The sequence below is a fragment of the Enhydra lutris genome, unplaced genomic scaffold (assembly GCF_002288905.1).
Source record: "Enhydra lutris kenyoni isolate GAN:26980312 unplaced genomic scaffold, ASM228890v2 scaffoldscaffold69, whole genome shotgun sequence".
NCBI lineage: Eukaryota > Metazoa > Chordata > Mammalia > Carnivora > Mustelidae > Enhydra > Enhydra lutris.
The window spans coordinates 1,311,784-1,332,667 of NW_019154153.1; the positions used below are offsets into that span (position 1 = coordinate 1,311,784).

The 20,884-nt window shown below is 45.8% G+C and overlaps 1 protein-coding gene across 17 annotated transcripts in view; it reads right to left on the minus strand.

Moving 5' to 3' along the window:
• Positions 1-20,884, minus strand: part of LOC111159674 (calcium voltage-gated channel subunit alpha1 C) — a 621,933-nt gene that overhangs the window by 142,909 nt on the left and 458,140 nt on the right. For all 17 annotated transcript variants that reach the window (XM_022522246.1, XM_022522244.1, XM_022522241.1 and 14 more), the window contains exon 10: positions 3,590-3,680. In XM_022522246.1, the coding sequence (XP_022377954.1) occupies positions 3,590-3,680 (91 nt within the window). The remainder of the gene's footprint in view (positions 1-3,589; positions 3,681-20,884) is intronic.

The window sequence follows — 20,884 nt, forward strand, 5'->3', positions numbered from 1 at the left end:
GTGGCTGACTGGGACTTGACCCCAGGAGTCCTGATGCCAGGTCTCTTTTTCTATCTTCCAGTTAGTCCAAGAGGTAAGGAATGCCTTTTTCCTGTGTAAATCTAGTGTCTCCAACTGTGTCTCTGAAGTCAACATTCTACTCTACTTAGGCAATGTCTTGCTATAATTACTCATTTCCATCCCAGCATCTTTAGATCCTCCATTTTCACTGGTCACTTCTTTGCTGTGAAGACTTCCCCAGTGTTCACTATGAGGAAAAAACAAAGCCTCACTTGGCTGTTGCTGACTCCCTTTCTACCATCTTATTTCCTCCTTTCCCTTCCACGGCCTCACTTCTGGAGGGAGTGCCCTTTGCTGGCTCCTTCTCACCCCTCTCCTTCACTAAGACTCCAGCTCCAGCAAACAAGTCCTAGAGAGTATGGCTCCAGAACCCATGACCACTTTCTTGATTTCCATATGTGATTCTAGCCTGAGCCAGCATCATCTCACACCTCACTAACTGCTATTGAGGCGCTGAACTGTGTTTCACTGTGTTCTCTGTTGATCTTTCTTCTACCCATTCTTTCCCTGACATCTAAGTGATCCTTCGAGAATGCAAAAATAACCCAGTCAATCTCCCTAGCCAGCTCCATGTTCTTGTGGCTTCTCACAGTCTTGTGATAAAGAAAAAGATACTAGGCGCCTACCAGGCCATACTCCACCTCTAACCTCCTCTCTCCCTCTCCTCCCAAGTGCCCTGTCCTGGACACACTGGCCTCTCTGGTCTTCCCTCCAAGGGCCTTGAAACACACTGTTGCCTTTGACTGGAACACTCTTCCTCACTCTTCACCTCAATATCATTTCTTAGCTTAAATTTAAATCTTCAAAAAAGTGTTTCCTAACTTGCAAGTCTAACCTGTTATTAACCCTACATTATAGCTACTTTTCCTTCTTAATACTTTGACTTATTTACTTGTTTAATGCCACTTCCACACCAGATTGTAAACTCCAATGAGATGTATCAATATTTTTCTATTGCTATGCCTCACCATCACTTTGCACCAAGCTGCACACACTGTTGAATGAAGGTACAAATAGATAGTTCTCTCTTGAAACTCTTTCTCCTGTGGCCTTCCTGCAAGTGCTGCTATCTGTTCTCTTAACACATCTCTTTACTTGTTTTTATTCTTCTGTCTGTCCTTCCCAAGATTGAGCCCTTGGCCAATCCTCATCCTATAGCCTCATTAATAGTTTTTATACTAATGACCTCAAGGGTGTGGCTCTATCCTTGTTCAAAGCCAAGCTTTGGACCACCATGTCCTGTTACCAGCATGGCATCTGCAGGTCCCTCAGTTGGACCCTTGCTTCAAATTTTACTTCAGCATCCTTATTATTTTTTGTCTTCAAACATTGATGTCTCCTTCTTCTTCATCAACTCCCTCTTCACAACAAAATATCATATTTCAGTTCCTTTTTCCTTCTGCCCTCACCCCCTCAGGGATCATCTTCATCAGCCCTTCTCACTACATATAAATTCTCATCCTGACCTCATCTGACTGCATAAGACTTTTACCTCTTAGCTTTAAAAAGGCCAGCCCCTCACTGTCTCCTCCCCATCACACTCAGTCTCAGCCCCCAGCCTCTTCTCATACAGTTTCTCCCACAAGGAATGTTGGCAATCTTATCCCATGGTTGTCTGAGGCAGGGAATGGGATGAGGCTGGATAAAGAGATGGGGAAAGACCATAATTTATTAAGCATATATTATAATCCTGGGACTGGGTCTAGGTGTTTTATATGCACAGAGTAGAAGCATAAATGTGGATATTCATAAGGATAACAGGGACCATTTCTACAGAGCTCTTCCAGCCTGCAGAATATGTCTCAAGAAAAGGAGAGATAAACTAGAGGTGCCAGCTTCCCTTTCCAGAGGATAATCATGTTCTCCTTCCAACATAACTCCATGTTCTCCTGATATTTACTCTCAAGTGATTTCCTAAGGCTAGGAACTTTCCTGGTCCCTCCTGATTTGCAACTTGGGCTATGCCCCAAATCTTGAGTTGCAGGGTCCTCCACCATCTTCTCTACACCCCTCCATGGTCTCAAGACCACAGGTTCACTGGGGTCCATTTGCAAAAAGTTGAGTGCTTGCTTTGTATGGTTCCAAAAGGAGAAGAGGGAAAAGCTTGGACTGCTGCTTAAAAACGTAATTAGCCCCATATTTTAACAACATTTTGACAATAATTGCTTCCCAATGATGCTGAGAAATCTGCAGTACAGACTCCCTGGTGCCACTGTCAGAGTGAGTGATGCTGAAAGCCCTGTGTACCCTGGAAATAGAAGTTGCAAGAGGCAGTCTGTTCCTAAGTCTTGTTTTCCCTTCTCATTTCTTGGAGACCATACTCAAGGCTGGCATGGCTTGTGTTCAGACTCACCTGTGGAGAATCTTTTTAAAGGGATGGGGGTTTGCTCAGACTATTGAGTCATTTCAGGGATGAAGGGTGAAATAAGATGCTGTTCCACTGATGGAGCGATTTAGAAACTCATTTCGTTTGGGACTGGTCCTACTCACAGCCTCCTCTATGCCATGCATTTCAGTGAGTGGGATGAGCTTACAGTTCTTACCCCATCAAGCCCACTTTCAAGAGTAGAACCTGAATGCTCCAGGAGGCCTCATGCCCAAGGTCAATGTGAATCCCTGACAGAATAGGACTTTAATCTTTGGATTCTGCTGAGATGCTGGTAATAGAATCAGCAGTTTGCTTATTTTTAGCAGTAAAACTATTTTTCCTCCCCCCCTTTTTTTTTTTTTTTGTGGGGGAACATTTCCCAGGGACTACTGGTTTCCATTTTTAAGATCAAAGATGGGTGATGGTGATAGTTCATGTGTGAATTGTCCCTCTGTGCACCAGGCCAGTCCTGCGCCAGTCTGCTCCCTGAAGACTGAGGCCTGGGATCTGACCCAAGGAAAGGGAAGCTGTGGGCATCTAGGCTGGATCTGCTTTTGGAGGAGGTGTCTGGCCACGTTCCAAGCTAAGCACAGGTGAATTTTTTATTAACTCAAATTTGCACTTCAGGCATCTCTGTTTCCCTTCACTAGGTGGGTAACTAGAGTTTCAGAGAAGGACCAACATGTTGATTATCTCCCAGGGTATTTTCTTACCTGTTCGCTCTTCTTCCAGGTCACATTTACCAAAATGGAAAGGGTGGTTAGCAGGACCCAGGAACCCTCACCTAGGTGCCTCATGTGATGGGGGTTAGGAGGCTGGGAAGAAACAGACTTCAGAGCCACCACCAACCTCCCCTCACTGTCCCCCTACCCCTGTCCTGTATTTCTCTGATGTAATGGACAAGGGCTCCAAATCCTGAGTCAGACCCTCCCAGGAGTGCAGAATTAGAGACTGGTCTTAATGTTAAGACTCCTGCCCTTGCTTAGGAGCCATACTCAACCCAGAGCCTTCTTTTCTCTACAGAAGTCACTGCCTGAGCTTTCTGTTTCTCTGACCTCTGCTGCACCCACAAAGGGCCAGCCCATTGTGACTTCAGGACACAGCATCCCTGCCCACATCCCTGGAGAAGCCCAAGTCTCTGGGCTCGCCGTGCCTACTCACGCCAGCCTGGCCCCGCAGTTCTCTCCCTCGATGTCACCTCCAGCCACGTTTTCGGTGTTGACAGACTCGGTCTCACTTGTGGGCATGCTCACTACAAGAATCAAACGGATGCAGAACAAGGCATTGAGGGTGGGGAGGAAAAGGGGAGAGAAGAGCATTAGTTTGCAAAACACCTAGTCCCAAGATTGTGGGCTACCTGGGAGGAGGAGAGCCTGAGCAGTATCTGTTAGTTGTTGGGGAGCGGGGGAGGCAGAGGTGCTGCTGTGAGCAGGTTGGGGCACTGGCACTGCCATGGCCAAGTTTGGGGGTTTCCTTGACTGTCACACCTACAACTTGTCTAGGGTGAGATTAACAAGGTTGGCCTTACTTCCTGAAGACACTGACCATTGAATCCTTTCCTGCCCTCAACTCTGTGACATCAGAAAAACTGCACAAGAGTTTCCATTTGCATCTACTACTAACCATAAAAAGAGGAGCTTTCATCAAAATATTTTATTTTGCTTTTTCCCCCACCCACCAATTCTAAGGGGTTTCATCCCCAAACTTAGGGTCCAGCTTGTTTGTAGGAAGGATGTTTTTGTTGTCTCATGAAGTACTAGAAGGGTGTGGAAGACCGCCCCCTTACTTGTAGTGCATACTGGGTCCTGAGTCGGTTCCATCTAGGACCATACCTGAAATAGGGAGCTTAAAATAAATGACAATTACCAGAATCGGGTATTAAGATTCAAACTAGCACTACAGACACCAGGAATGGGGAGCATAACCATGGAAACCACCAATTAAGTTTAAATGTGACTTGAAGATAGATTGCAGGTAGACTGGGATGTCATTTCCCCTTCCGGCAATCCTGACTGACCTTCCAACCCCAGCAGGCTGACTTGGGATATAAACCATCTAGTGCCCTGGTGTCAATCTGTCCGGTCAATCTCCACTCCCTTCCCAAGGCAGCAGTGGGCTGCATTTCCAGAGTGGCGGGAATTTTTTAGCTTGGAACCCAGTGTGGTGGCTTAGAGAAGCCATTATTTTATCATTATTTTTTATTTCAAATAGAAGTTTCGCTCAAGAGAATTCTTCCTCTTCACCCTCTCTTACCCTTTTAATATGGCGCAACAATGAATTTTATTTTTGGTAACCCTTGTTCTTCAGAGTGGCCGTTACGGCATTGGTCCTGGTTTCGTTCTCCCTGCAGAACAGAACTCCTCATGTGGTGGAGAAAATCACTAACTCGAATCAGCCACAGAATCTGCAATTAGTGAGAGTGTGGCATCGGGAGATGTGGCACCTTGTACAAGTCCCCATGGGGCCACCACAGCCCAGGAAAAGATTCTACTGGTTATATGGATAATATTTTTGGATGGAGATTGTCCAAGGTTCATTTCTTTTGGATGAAGACAAGATGGGTGGGTGAGATGAGACTCATTTCAGGAACATGCAAGATATAAACAGAAAGCCCATGACTTAACATATGTTTGATTGTCATGTATGAGAGAACTCTCTACCCTAGGACTCATTTTTTAAAAAATTTATTTTATTTTTATAGTGTTCCAAGATTCATTGTTTATGCACCACACCCAGTGCTCCATGCAATATGTGTCCTCCTTAATACCCACCACCAGGCTCACCTAGGACTCATAATACAGTTGGGTAAAAAGAAATCTAGATGCCATTTCAAAGAAGGCTGACTCTGGATGAGCCTTTAGATATTACCCAGCTCTAGCTTATTCCCTTCAATTTATAGGACAGGAAAGTGAGGTTTAGGGAAGGGAATATGCTCAAGTTCACACAGCATGTTTGGGGTAGGACTTGGTCGCGAATACAAGTGTCATGAATCCCTGTACCATGCTTATCTTGTTTGCCCCTTTGTTGACCAGCTCCCTATGCTATACCTTAAAACAAGATGAGGTTCTTATAGCCAAATCAGGCTCTAGAAGCATCATAAGAACATGGTAAATAACCAAATGGTGGTGTTGAATTTTACAGCATTTACACACCCTTTGTAGCCTGAGGTCTGAGGGAGCTGGTTTTAGCACTGGGAGCTAGGAAGACAGTACCTTCAGAGCTTGCCAGGTCCCTTCCTCCAACTATACTAAGGAAGAAGTCATATAATATATATATATATATATATATATATATATATATATATATATATATAATATAAGAGAGCCTTCAGTTCTTTCAATCCATCTATCTCTCGTCATCTCTGACCTAAGTTTCCTTTAACTCTTTAGGCATCATTGTTTAAAGTTAAAGAACCCTGGGAGTACCTGGGTGGCTCTGTCATTTAAGCATCCAACTCTTGGTTTTAGCTCAGATCATGATCTCAGTGTTGTGAGATCAAGTCCGGCACTGGACTCTGTGCTCAGTGGAGTCTGCTTGGAATTCTCTCTCTACCTCTGCTCTGCCCCACCCCCCAGTAAACAAATAAACAAATAAACAAATGAAATCTTAAAAAAGAATAAAGTTAAGGAACTCTGACTTTGTGACACTTTGCTCCCAGAGAGCTCCTTATGTGTTAGTGGAGTGGTACGATGGTGGTGATGCTAGGCTTAGAAATACAACCAAATTAGGAGTGGATAGGCTTGGGCTTTAGGAGGAACCATAACATCTCCTAAATCAAAGAACTGCCTGTACCAGTACCAAGTTGGCATTTATGGTAACCTTAATCTTGGCTGCACTAACCAAAGGAAGGGTTCCATCAGGGAATAGTTGCTGCTGATTGTCATGTCTTCTGGCTTCATATATATATATATACATGAAGAGACGATAGGGCAGTGGCTTTGAGTGGGACAAATCACCATCCCTTTGAACACACACACACACACACACACACACACACACACACACAAAATACACATTCATGAACATTGCATCACAAGACATTGAGAAAAATGCCCTCCCATCTAGTCTGGTATGTACCAATGCACATTTACACACATAGAGCGCAGGGGAACATTACCATGGGTTTCTGTGGAGTGACTAAACCAAGCAAACTTCCCTTTCTTCTGATCAAGCAAGCCCGCTGGAGTGCCTCCTTTCACAGACAAGATGGTCAGTGTCAAGAACCAGGAACAAGACATCAATAGAGAGCATGCAGTCAGCCACGGGCAAAAGAAATAAACAATGAACTCAGCTTTCACATAGAACATCCATTTTTATCTTTGAACATAAACTAAGAAAATTATAAAAAGCAATAAACCAAAACACATAAGAAAACATAACAAAGTAGAACCAAAACCCTAAATCACATGAATTAATGACACAAAACAAATGATGGACCTTGAAGAGAAGGAGTTACTCCAGCAGAAGTATCAGTCTACATTGGTCTATCTAGTTAGTGGCTTTGAGGGAAGAGCTTTCTGGGAGAGGCCACCACTCATCCCTGCCTACAGGCTCCTACAGCCTCCAGTATGGTAAGTGTTAAAATCAAACTAGCTTTGGTGCTACCCCTTCACTTCTACCCAATGGCCAGGTGACTTGACCTCTTCCTCATCGGTAGTGGATCTACCCCTCCCTCAGCACTTACACTCTGATCGTGCCACTAGCTAATGAAAAACAGTCCATGGATCTATTTGCCCCTTTGTCCACTTCAACTATTCAGTCCCATTCAGTAATGACCCACCAAGGGCTTCAGGTCTAATCATATCCAAACCCTATTATGTTTCTGCTTTTAATCAGTTTAAATAGGTAAAGTAGTTGCTCAGTTTCTTGTCTATGGGTAGTCTTTTGAGGAGTTTGGTGTAAAAATGAGAAGAATTCTATAAGATTCTTTTGGCTCTGGGCTATAGTTGAAGAAGAGGGTGCTAGGGAGATTGTAAAGACACTGATTACCACAAACGGAAGAGGGGGAGCTCTGTATTCTGCAAATAGACTTTGAGTTCTGGATGTCAAATGCTTTAACTCATACCAGAGAAAGAGAATTTTCCCGCTCTGTTTGACAAAACTAGCATGAACTTCCCTCTGCCAGGCCTGTACGGAGGGTGCTGGGGGTAAATGGTGAGGAGGCTTAGTCACAACTTATTAATGAGGTGGGAAATCTGCTACCACTCAGGAAAGCAAGAGTGTGTCCTGGTGGTGAATGGGTAGGTGGCCCCATCAGTCCCAGGAAAGGGCATGAAGGGAAGGTCAGTTCAAGTTTTTAGGTGCTTCTTTATTTTATCCACTTCCTTTGGAACTTGAATCACCTTCAGTGAGCATCCCTGAATGCTGCTTGCTAGTGAGAATTCTGAAGACCGGTTCATGAAAAAAAGGATCAGTCTTATTTTTAACCTGGGTAAAGGGCCATGTCCCAACCACACATCTTTAAAATACAAAGCTTGGAATAAGCAGACACTTCTCAAAAATCCCATATGAGAAAAGCACTGAGGGTCAGGAGCTGAAATGATTGGCTTGGTCCCAATTTGCCTTCTAGCAAAAGATATGTCTCAACATACAATGATAACCGTTACTGAAGTAGGTATCTTATAGTGAGTGGTCTTTTGTTTGGAGGTGTACAGGGGTCAACATGAGGCTGCCAGTTATCAAGTTTCTGTCTGCTCACTGTTGTCTGGGGAAACAAGAGCACTGGCCAGTGATGGAGAGCCCAGAACACCATGACCTGTTATAGAGAAGCCATTATTCAGCTTCTGGCCTTGGCATCAATATTGCCCCATATTGTTTGATTTCAGAAATAACTGCATGATAACTTTGAAAACAATAGAAAAAGCTTGATAAAAAACATGGTCAGTCAGTGTATGACTGAATTTGACCAGGGCTGGTCTTTTATGTGGGCAAAGTTGGAAGCTACTGGTGTGGAAAGTGATTTGAAGAGCATGTAAATCATCTCCCTTACGAGTGTGCAGTAGTTTTTGCTAGATCTGCTCTTTTGGGTCAAGTCATATATCTGAAGGTTTCTTGCTGAATTGAAAATCTCTCACCTGGAGGGAGCAGTACATTAATATATTAGTGCCTATTTGTGATAGTTTATCCCCAAAATACCTAAGGGAATATAGATCGGTGAAAATGCAGTTTTGTGTTCCTATTTTACTAAGGGATTAGATGGCAGGATCATAGGTGATTCTTTAAGGGATCAATTGCCCTAGGGAGATGGACTTGCATTCCTTCTTGGAGTCTGAGTGCCCAAACTGTTGGAAACTGAGAATGATAAATGCTGGATACTTATTTGGTGGATGAGCTGGAGACTCTGCCTCTTCCTGTGGCCACTCAGAGATGAACTGCCTGGAAATTAAGGCAGAAAGAGAGCAAAGAACCCAGGTGCCCAAGGGGACTTCTCCTCTAAAGGCACCCCTCTTGATGCTTATAAAGTGAAACTTGATGTGTGCTCATCTGCACACTGTCACAACAATATGCCTTCTGTGGAATGAAGTGTGATTCTTGAATGATTTAGGAAGGATATTACTGAAAAAGAATGTGAGAAGGGAAGCTAGTTTTCTGACTTTCCAACTTCATTGTTAGCTGGTGCTATGCATCCAATCTGGGTCTCTGGGCTGTCCTGTTCCTTGACTTCTGCTGAGATTTCCAAAGAAAATGAGATTTTCCTGGAAGAGTAATTAACAGCTGCCATTGCAGGTGGTGGATAACATAAATACATTTTTAGTCATATCACAACTGCTACAATGAGTTGTGTTGACTCCATCTCACCAACAACTGATTGTATTTTGAATTAATGTCTTCTCTCCCCAGAATATTTTCTCTTGGTGACAACTCTTGCTTGAATGGTGGCTGGTAGATGATTTCTACGTCTCAAGGGAGATGCACAGATCTTGTTTCACAACAACCAATGTCTCCCCTGACCTGCTTGGAGAACAGTTGTGTGGATACTGGGGAGATTTTAATAAGCCATTTCCTACATGGCTGGAAATCATACGAATCATGCTGGGGGAGGAGCACTAGGTCTAAGCCATGGTGAAGATTGGGAGTGCCTGGTACACGTGGGTTTGCAAACCTTCTGAAGGTTTATTTACTAAAATTTAAGAATCCTCCATTAATCACCAGATAGTGCTTTGAAAACATGGCTACACAGATCAGCTAGCCAGCCCTTCCAAAGCTGTGGTCAACTGAGAAGTTCTCTGTAAAACTAATGTCTCCAGTCAGTTCCGTACAAAGCTTCCGTACACGTGGTGAATCTGCTCTGGGTTGTCGTTTTACGTTTGCCATAAAAAAATAGGAGATCTCATTTAGCTACCGTGATGTAATATGTATCCCCAAAGATGGCCATACTCACCCACATGCATAAAAATGACTTCAGAAGGGGCTCTGACCAAGATTTGAGAGTAAGAGCAATGTTAGTTTTGATAAAGAAAAAGAAAGTCACTAAGGTTACTTAGCAACCAATCCATAAAGGAAACAGTAAGCAAAATCTTCTCAGGTATCCCTTCCTTTACTTTCTTTTTCCTTCTCCCTCCTTCCCCTACTTCCTTCCTCTCCCTAGGCTGGGGGGAGATGCATGGAGAAGCATCCGCACATAAAACATCTGGCCTTGTTTCTTGAGGCTGTCTGTCTCAGATATTTTTATTTATTTATTTATTCATCCATCACAATTGACCGAATGACACTAGAGCAAACTCCACGTGAGGGAATGAGGAACAGACCTGGGAGAGATGGAGAAATCTACCTAGTTCTGAAATCTTTGGTCACCCAAATGGCTCTGACACTGTCCCATGGATGGGCCTTTGCCATATTCTGTGGAGACTCTCAGCAGGAATGGCTGGCCTCTCTTGAGATCTGCTAAGAGAAATGCCCGGTCGTCATTCTGGAAGTTAGCTATCAGCCTCATTACCCAAGTCAGAGAAGTTATCAACTGTTGTCAATCTTTTTTTTTTAATTTTATTTTATTAAAAAAAATTTTTTTTAAGATTTTATTTATTTATTTGCCAGAGAGAGAGAGAGAGCGAGAGCGAGCGAGCACAGGCAGGCAGAGTGGCAGCAGAGGCAGAGGGAGAAGCAGGCTTCCCTCTGAGCAAGGAGCCCGATGTGGGACTCGATCCCAGGACACTGGGATCATGACCTGAGCCGAAGGCAGCCGCTTAACCAACTGAGCCACCCAGGCGTCCCTGTCGTCAATCTTTTATCTCCTTTCATTGGGAGATGGTTGGCACATCAGGGCCAGACATCCTGGGTGTGGTGGGAATGTTGAAGCCCAAGGAACTGAGGGGAATTGTTATTCAACCTGAACTTCCCCAGTGCTGTGGAGACCCATATGGAGCCAATGGGCTGAATCCTGGGTCTGCAGATTGCCAGGCTGCCATTTGTTCAGGCTTCCACGTGCTCTTGGATGAACTGAACAATTTATTTTGCCATTTAATTGGCAACTGCCCATTTTATTATCTTTTTTGTATATGAGTTATATAATTAGTATTCATTTTCTCAAAGTACTAATCAAGTTATGACTAACATGCAAAAGGATTACTAATTTCCTACCCCCCTGACTCTAATCTGGACTCAAAAACTCCCTGTAATCTGGCTCCATGCTATGTGTGATGGCTGGGAGTGCCCCTCAGAAATTCATGTCAAGTCCTGGCCCCTGTACCTCAGACTATAGCTGTATTTGGAGAAAGGGTCTTTAAAGAAGTAATTAAATGAAAATGAGATAATGAGGGCAGGTACTAAAGCAATTTGCTGGTATGCTGATCAGAAGAAGACATGGACACACATACAGAGAAGACAATGTAAAGACACAGAGAAAAGACGACCATCTACCAGCCACGGAGAGAAACTCGGAGCTGGTCCCTCCCTCATGACTCTCAGAAGGAACCAAGCCTGGTGACACCTTGCTCTTGGACTTCTGGCTTCCCAACATGAGACAATAACCTTCTGTTGTTTAAGGTACCTTGTCCATGTGGGATGCTTTGTTAAAGCAGCCCTGGCTGACTAAGACACTACTGATTCATCCTCATTTCCCGTTACTTCCTGCAGAAATTCTCCACCCAAGTTGGGCTGCCCTACTCTTTGTCCCTGGAATGTGTCATCTTTATTTGAAACTCTGGGCTTTTGTAGCTATGATGTCACGTATTGTACCCTGTCTACCTCCCCTTCACGTATTCCAGGGGTCAGGGAACAATAGCCCTTGGGCCAAATCCAGACTGCTACTTGTTTTGTAAAAAAAATTTTGCTGGAATGCAACCAAGCCCTTCGCTTCTGTTTTGTCCATGGCTACTTTCACACCACAGCAGCTGAATTGAGTGGTTGCAACGGAGGCTCCGTGTAGCAGCAAAGCTGAAAATAACAACCAACTGACCCTTCAGAGAAAAAGTGTGCTGACTCCTGCACTAGTCAAATTTCATCCATTCCTGGAGGCACAGTTCTCATCTGTGGAGCATTTCAGGCCCACCCACTGCCATAGGGTCCCCTCTTCTGAGCTCTTGGAACATTGGGATCCGTGAGGGTTTAAAATTAGGACGTGGATTTAAGTTTTAGTTCCAACCTCTCCTAGCCATGAAACGGGTGGGTTATTTAACCTTCCTCAGGTATCCTTATATGTAAAAAGTGGTTAATGATACTATCTAGTTCATGAGGTTCTAGTAAAGATTAAGTGAAATAATATTTATAAAAACTTTGTACGTGGTAAGTGATACAAGAATTTGCTAATTTTAATTAATTTTAAATTAATTTTAATCTGTTTTTCTTATAGTTTTCTGTATGAGTATTAGATTATCTCTGTAACGAAATTATCATTTTCTCAAGGCCAAAGTCTTTATATTAGAATTCTCTGGACTTCCTCTCAGATCCTAGTGGTATGAGATTTGGAACTATAACGACAATACTTTCTATCTTTAGGGAGTTTTAAGGACACTCCTACATGCTGGACAACCTGAAGTTTCATCCTTCAGAGGCGTCCTCCATCGCTTTCTGCTATGCCCTGTACTCCAGGAGACTGACATTTGTAAACTACATCAACAACTTCTACACTAGGGCTTTGTGCTGTGTTGACCAATGGGAGGTGCTGGCAGGACGTCTATGAGGCCCGAGGAAAGTGAATCAGCGGTATTTACTTCCCTGGCACTGCCTGCAGGGCCGGTATACATTGGCTGCCTCTTGTTACTGAAGATCACAGGCCTGATCACTTGGCCCTCTCCGCATGACCACCCTCTCCGATTTCTGGAAACTGCTCCTTCACTTCGTCCCTTCAGGTCCTTCCAGCCGGCCCACAGGTGCTATCCAGAGGGTCCTGCATTATCCCTTGTTGACTTCTGAAACCTTCTTGCCTCTTTTAGTAACCTCTCCTACAATTATCTGCTTTATATTTTATGTCAGATAACATGACACATGTATCCCCCCTGTTAAGTGAAAGGGTAGTCCCCAAGAGTGGAACTTAGTTGCCTCCATAGTGAAAGCTTGTAAATGGCACAAATGGCTGGCCTTGCTCCAGGACTTTCCTGGCTACATCAGGCAACTTCTGGAATAATTTTGCTTAAATACAGAAGAACTAGTTGACAAGAATTAGTGATGTAGGATGTTTCAGCGGGCACGGCTTTAGCTCCATGGCAGAACAGAACTGGACATTCTGGTTGTGGTTATGGCCCCAGGACACTCTCTTGGGAGAAACTATGCTATGTTTCATTTCATTTCATTTCATTTTCTCTTGCCAAGTAAACAAAAAACCAAACCAAACCAAACCAACCAAACAAAAAAACCCCCAAACCCCAAAACGCAACAACTTAGAAAGTTATTTCTTACTACTTTTCTACAGTTTGATACATCAAACACGTGGCCAAATATAGTCTCAGGCTGACAGGTGAAGGAGCCTTTATATGCCTTTATCCAGCTCAGAGTCTTAGGAATCCCCCTACTACTGTGAGTCTAGGAAATGCTAAAGATGATCCTTTCCTTGGCCTTGCCATGAAATAGGTCCAGACCCTGTACAAATTACATGATGACTGAGGGTCTCATCTTCCTCATTTCTTACATTAATAAATTAAATCAGGTGATGGGAAAGAAAGGGAAAGAAAGAGAGGGAGAAGGAGAGGAGAAAAGTAAACTGTAGAAAAGGAGAGAGTGGTGAGAAGCTAAAGCGAATTGGAGCCCAACCATGGTGGCCTGTGTGGGTTGAAAGGTCATGGTGAACGTTGCCACAGCCCCCAGAGCGTTCTCAGAAGCTTCCTGCCAGCCCTGGCCCAGCAAGGCTTCCTCCACATAAGCAATTAAAACCTGGTTGATGTTAAGCCATCAGAAAGTAAATATAAAACAGGATTAAATATTAAGAAGCCAAACAAAGTGGCCTTATTAAAAAGGCACAATATAAGTACGATGTGCCATCGTAATAATTATTATTACTGCTATAAACTGGGAAGAGGCATAAATGCCTGCCCTTGTTCTGCAGCTATAATCCAAAGAAGAAAACCAGGGTCATTGTACTCTCAGCAGGCCATAAACATCTAGTGTTCCCAAGCAGAAAATTTCTGTCCACAATCGTGGCGCCACGGAGTCGGGCCATTGGAGCGGGTAGGGGGAGGTGGCCGGTGACCGGTGGCCGGCGGAGGTAGGGGAAGGAAGTTCAGCCTCCTTAGACAAATATCCGAACTTCGGCTTTTGGCCCTCCTTCCTCCCCCACCCTGCTGCACCTTCCCTGGGGACGGCGGGGCAGTGTGGAACATTCTCAGACCCTCGGGACGATGGAGGAAACAGGACATCCCATCACGCAAGAGAGCCAGGACATCCCCCAGGCAAACAGAGCTCAGCCCAGCCACTGGGGTTGAAACGGGATCTTCTGGACATGGATGATGGTGGCCTTTCTGTGTAGGATCCCTTTGGAAGCTCAGTTCTTTTAGGGCACAAACTGATTTTAGGCTGAAAGAAGGACATTATTCTAGTTCCCAAAGCCTGGTTTAGCAGTAACTGGTCGCCCATGTGGTATGATATAACAGGAATGGAGAGCGACTTGCTTCCTCCATCCCTCTTCAAACAAGTCCAGGGATGTCTACCGGTCATTCCTTCATTTAGGGTCTTTTACCCTCAGAGGGCAAATACTCTTGGATGTGTAATAGTAGTATCAGCCATTCCTATCTTAATACTAATAGTATTGAATAATTGTTTTTTGATCACTTACTATATAATAGCTCCTCCTCCATACACTTTATATACGCTGATTCAAGCCTCGAACCATCCTATGAGGGATTGTATGTCCCCATTATGTGTTCCATATTATAGATCAGGAAGTTGAGGCTTAGAGAATTAAGTCACTTATTCAAAGCAAGCAGCTAAGAAGATCCAGCCTTTGAACTATGGTATGCTATGCCAAGTCTCCCCTCTTAGCCATTATGTATATTGCATGAATTTATAAAGTCCTTTCTTAGTCATAAGAGAGGACTAGAGAGCCCTGCAGATATGCCTGGATCACTGAGAGGAGAAGAGAAGCAGAAAATACAGGTGGAGGTTCTGGGGGAGAAACCACTTATTTCATAATCCTGCCTAGGGCCTCCCTGCCAGCTCTTTTATGCTAAGAGGGGGAGGCAGGACACAGAGCAGCATGGTTAGGAGCCTGGGCTCTGGAGCCCGGTGGCCTGAGTCTGTCTCCGGTCTCTGCCACTTGGAGCTCTGTGACATTGGACGTGGAACTTCACTCCTTTGTGGTTCAGTTTCTGCACTGCAAACGGAGATCTGAGTAATATCTGCATTGTACGGTTAGAAGGGGTGGCTTTCATTTTACAGATGGGAATATTAAGGTCCAGAGAAGGTCAGTGATGCGCCCAGGGTCACAAGGCTAGTTGGCAGTAGAGGGACAGTCCTCTTTCCACCATGCAGTGCTGCCGCCTTTCTCACTTGCCATTCACACGCACCATGGAGAGGATCAAAGTTCACGCTGGCACATCACAGCTGAGCTCTCCCCTTGTCTGGAATTCGGAAGTTCCACTGCTGGTGAGTTTTATACTTTGCACCCTGTTCTCTGCTGTTTCCAAAGGCTGTAGAGCTCACAATTCACTCTCATGTTCTCTTCTCTCTCAGACTCTGTCTTCCCCTTCACTGTTTTCTGCTACTCGAGGCAATTTTGACCCAGGTCAGATTTCCAGGGGCCCAGCAGAATCTCAAAAGTTGCGGGTACCGCCTTGAGTGAGGAGCACTCTCTCTACGGAAGGGTCTTAGCCTTGCCTTCCCCTCCAGCGTGCAAGTAAATTGTTGCCTTAAATTAAGAGGCTGCCTCCATACGCAGCATTTATGTAAAGTGAGTCACTTTAGCTCCTAACTGCATGGTGTCTCCTCAGCCCCGTCATTTAATCGGTGAGTTTATGGGCAGCTGTCAGAATACCAATCAGCTCGCCCCCTTCTGTGGCAAGTCCTTTCCTTTAATTAATCTCCCCGCTCTTCCTGCCGGGGGCTTGCGCTTGTTACTTTCCTCCTTCTTTCTGGGGTGACGATGCATTCCGGGGTCCATCTTGTTACTTTAACGGCCCACATCTGTCATGGAGAGGTCCCTCTGCAGTGTCACTTCACACGATCCTAGACCCCCACCCAGGGCAAAGACCCAGGGAAGTGGTGCTCCCCTCCTCTGCATCAATCAGATCCTGTTAGACTGGGATTCGGAGCTCAGGATCCTGTTCAGGGAGGGGCAGCAGACAGAGGTGGATTTCTGGGACAGAGATCTTATAGGATGGTAAAGGGTGGTATGCCATGTTCTAGGCACAAACTTGGAAAGGTTTAATCTAGATAAGGTAGGTTAAGAGGTCTCATCATGGGGCCCCTGGGTGGCTCAGTCAGTTAAGCATCAGCCTTCAGCTTGGGTCATGATCCCAGGGTCCTGGGATAGAGCTCCGCATCACGCTGCCTGCTCTGCGGGGAGTCAGTTGTTCCCGCTGCCCCTCCTCCTGCTTATGGTTCTCTCTCTCTCTAGCTTGCTATCTCCCAAATAAATAAAACCTTTTTTTTTTTTTTTTTTTTTTTTAAAGAGGCCTCATCACCCTCTTCAAATATTTGGAGTCTTTGCTTACAGGGGCAAGATACTGCCTGCTTAAAGTAGTTCTACAAGGAAAAGTTATCAAGAAATAGCTGGAGGGGTGAAGAGTTTGCCCTAACATAAGAAACGTGTCCCAAGTGGCCTGGCTGCCTTGGCAGTCTAGGACGTAGTCATTATTGGGGGTTTTCAAGTCTTTGCTGGGGGTTTGAGAGGAGCTTCCTAAGGTTTCTTCTGCTGAGGAAACACAACTGAGCTTTACAACAACGGTGCTCGGACTGACGCATCCCCATGTTGTGGCCTGTTTGTGGGGGGTTGGGCGGGGCCCAGACAGAAGGGGTTCCTGGAGCCCTTACCCGATTCTCTCTTCTGCTGGGGAGCTTTCCCTCGGCACGTTTCCCAATGTCACAACACTGTGTCGCACCACAGAAGACCCTCAGCCTGCCTCCTGAGGCCCCTGTGATTTGGTTTGCTCCCCCACCCAAAGCCCCATTCCACCTCCAGCCAATGGATGCTCGGGGCCAGGCATTCAGCTCTCCTCTCCACCTCTGCTGTGGACAAGCTTGGTTTGATGCCACTGTTTGAGGCTGGCCAGTCACCACGCACCCACTTACATCTGTGTGCCTTACATCTGTGTCCCTGTTCCTCCTCCATGGGCTCAAGACCCTCTTTACCTCCAAGTCCTAATGCCTTCCTGAATTCCACGGAATCACAGCCTTCTTCCCCCGCAAATAGACACTGTTTGTACCAGGTAGTTCAGTGCTCTTAGTTCTTTCTCTGCTCGCTAGAAGGAGTACAGCTCTGTTTGGTGTCAGTCTCAGGAAACGATGCCATTTTAATTCTCACGACCACCCAGGGAGACAGCCAGGGAAGGCATCTTCCTTCATGGTTTCTAGGTGAGGAGACTGAGGCTGTGCAGGCGCAGAGCCGGGGTGAGGATGCAGGTCTGGTCAGTTGTCAGCTTGCTGCTGCTCCCCCAGCCAACGGTGCCTTTGACTTTCTGGCTCATGCATGGAAGGAAGAGCCGCACCTCACTGACTCACCCGCTCTTCTCTACTTTCCTCTCGGGTCCTTTTCTTTCCACCGCAGCCCTCAGAAAGCGAGGCTCCTTCTGTGGCATGATGCTGATTTCCCTGGGAAACCAGATGGGAAGTGTGCAAGGCCGGGAGCAGGACTCCATTTGGGCCGGAGGCTGGAAGCCCCCCTGCAAGCGGTCAGTCGGTGTTCTTCCACGATGCTCAGAGTGCGGACGGGCGTCTCTGGGTTGGGGTCAAGGTCACCATTGTTTCCTTCCTTCCGTTTCATCAGGGCGGGGACTGGAACACGCACAGTCAGCCACGCACTAAAGTCTCCTTCCTCTCTCTTGGGCTATACTGGAGAAGGGCCAAGACTAGCTGCTGCGGGGTAGGGTGCTCATGCCAACAGCAGTGAGGTGACCCTGAACCAGGCAGAGGAGGAGAATCAACCCCAAGCCAAATGTGCAAGGAGAGCTGGGGGGTGGTAATGCCAGACAATGTCGCTTTATTATTCTAGTCCATAGTCTCTCCCTCTAGACTCTTCCCCTCCAAATTTAATCTGAATCAAAGGTATTATTCACCCTTCATCCCTCCTCCCTCTTTTCCCTAATCTTAAAACTCTTCTGTAATTTCTCAGGAGAGCTGGGCTTGCTGGAGAGGCTGACTGTTCTTCCTTTAGAAGAGAGAAAGTGTTTTTGAAACCTAGAGAACTGGGACAATTGTCTTCAACAAGCAAAAGGCCTGGAGGCACGGGCTGGAAGTGGGAATGCTAATGCTCCAGTAAGTGGTTTTAGATGGGAGGCACGACCTTGGGTTCACCTGGAACTCATTCTATGAGGCTTCGTGCTGTGGGCTCAGTGGCCCAGGAAACCTAGAAAGAAGGACACAGAAGTTCTGGTTTTCAGATGGAGTCTCCACCACGGTAGGTGGGATAAGGAACAGGCTTCTCAAGTAAGGAAGGGCAGGGCTGCGTGTGTGGCCTGCATGATCAACAGGTGTTGGTAGGTCTGTACAGTGGGGACATGGGGACCTCAGGCAGACTCATGCAGCTCTATTGGGTTTTGTCACTTGCGTTGTGGGAGTGCACCCGATCTGATGGTTAGCTGCAAAGGAGTGAAGATAGGGTATTTGCCCTATTTGGGAAAAGCAGAAAGGAGACAGTAACCCATTTTTTATTCTAACAAGACTGTAGGGGAGTGAGCCTCCTTGCAGATTGGAGGTACCAAGCACAGAGGTCAGGCTGCATGAGGGTGGGGGAAAGAGAGACGCAGGCAGAGACGTGTTGCAGAAACCGTCTGTGCCAGAGACAGAAGCCCTGCATTCCAGGGTCCTCCTTAGCCCTGACTCAGTGTCTGGGGAGGACACATAGTCTGAAGAGCTCTGTGCTTCCCTCATTTGTTACTGGGAGGACCAATGAGAAGAGGTGGGCAAAGATGTCAGAAGCACGCCCCTGACAGAAACGTAAGGCCGGAGGGAGAACAGAGAGAGAGAAGCAATTAGTGTGAGGAATTAGCTGAGGGAGGATAATTAACAGTGCCGTTGGGAGGGCCTTGTCGCACCCCTGACACCTCAGACCAGTGTGTGGAAAAGAAACAGCTGCAGGTGTCAGCTCAGGAGAAGGAATAATTTTTATAAAACCTAAAGGTGCACAAAGAGGGAGGGGGCTTTCCTCCCACAGAGTGTTTGAGAAAGTGGGGGTGAGACTCTGTCTTGTATAGATGCTATAGATGAATTTCACCCGGACAGAGACGGAGAAACCAGGGGCGCAGGAATGAGCTTCTGCGACACTTTCCAGTGCTGAAATTCTACTGTTCGATGCTTTCAAGGCAAGACAGTTCTTGGGATATTGGTTCTGGGCACACAGCAGGAGAGTGTGGGCCATGGAGTAGCTGCTGGATGCCGGAGGGAAGCTTCCATCTTGGAGCCACTGCTGCCCAGCCAAGAGGGAGGGAGCCAGGGTCTGCGAAATGAGGACATTCTCTCCCCAGTCCAGCCAGCCATCACTTCTGGGATATATGACTCAAAGAAAAAGACAGCGCCAGAGGGGTCTTTAAGGGATCAGAATGCTCAAGGATTTATAGAAAACTGGAGATGGAGTATTACTTTTGTATCCTAGGAAACTGAGACCCAGAAGAGGAAGAGTTTGTTTGAGGTCCCAGAGCTATTCGTATTAGAGCTGAGGCTAAGAACAAGGTCTCCTGACTGCTTTCCAGGGTCTTCCTGCCCCTAGATTTCCCCTCCCTATCACTAGGTATTTTGGGGGCTACCTTGTTCTTTGTGCTTGATCTTTCCTGCCGACAAAAGAGAAAGAGGCTTGCCATTAGAGTCAGACAGCCCTGGGCATGACCCCTGGCTAAGCCTCCTGTTGGCTGCCTGGCCTTGGGCAAATTATCTGAACCTCATCTTTTTCATCTGAAAAAGAGAGATAATATTACCAATCTCAGAGGCTTAAGTGAGGATTAAAGATACTACAAGCTAAAGGATGTGCTTGAGAAGTGGTAGCTGTTGTTCATAATTTTCAGTAATAATACTCTGTGTGTAGCATGCCTGGATGCCATATATATTTATTAGGGAATGGAAAAGCAAAATGCAGGCTAAACAGAAGAATCTCAAGATCACTTGTTTTGCATCTAAAAGGTCATCTGGACTCTGAGCACTTATTAGTGATGACATATGTACTCCCAGGGCCAAACCCTAAAGCGGGCTGCAGTTAACGGCTCTCCCTTTGGGGCCATCAACCCCCACCCCACCAACCCCAGTGTCTTCATCATTGTTGTCAGTCCTTCCATGAAATATTCATGAGGTTCCTACTGCGTGCTAACAGTGACTCCCCCGTGCCTTGGGCCCTGCCCTGGAAATGCTTATAGCTCTTGAGAAGAGAAGACAATCTATAAAAATCTTTACCCACCATTCATTGTGAAAAACTAAGCACAACTGGAAAGATAGCTGCATTTACCTCCCTTTTGTGCTCCTTTAATTCTTTTTTTAAACCCTATGTGAAACCCAGAACCTGCCAGAGACTGTGTTCTGGTCTCCTAACTTGCTGTCTGCCATGCTATGAAAGGTTATTTGCGACCACAGCTTGGGCACCATGGTGGCCCTTCTAGTCTTACTCTGGATGTCTCAGTTGGGTCAAAATGAAGTCACAGGGGTCCTTTTAGAGTGGCCCCGGCTACAGATCTCTGTAGTTTATTTGGAAAGAATTTTTGCTTCTATGAACCGGTGACAATAGTAACAGGGCTATGGAGCCCCAGTTCCAGTTTGGTTTTAAATAGATTTTGGTCTAAACATATTTTTTAATATGCAACAATTGGGTTAGTCTAATGACAAATGTCATCCCCTTCCATTGCCAGAGCAACATGCCATTTCCGTTAGGAGCGATGCTTCCTGGCCAGACTG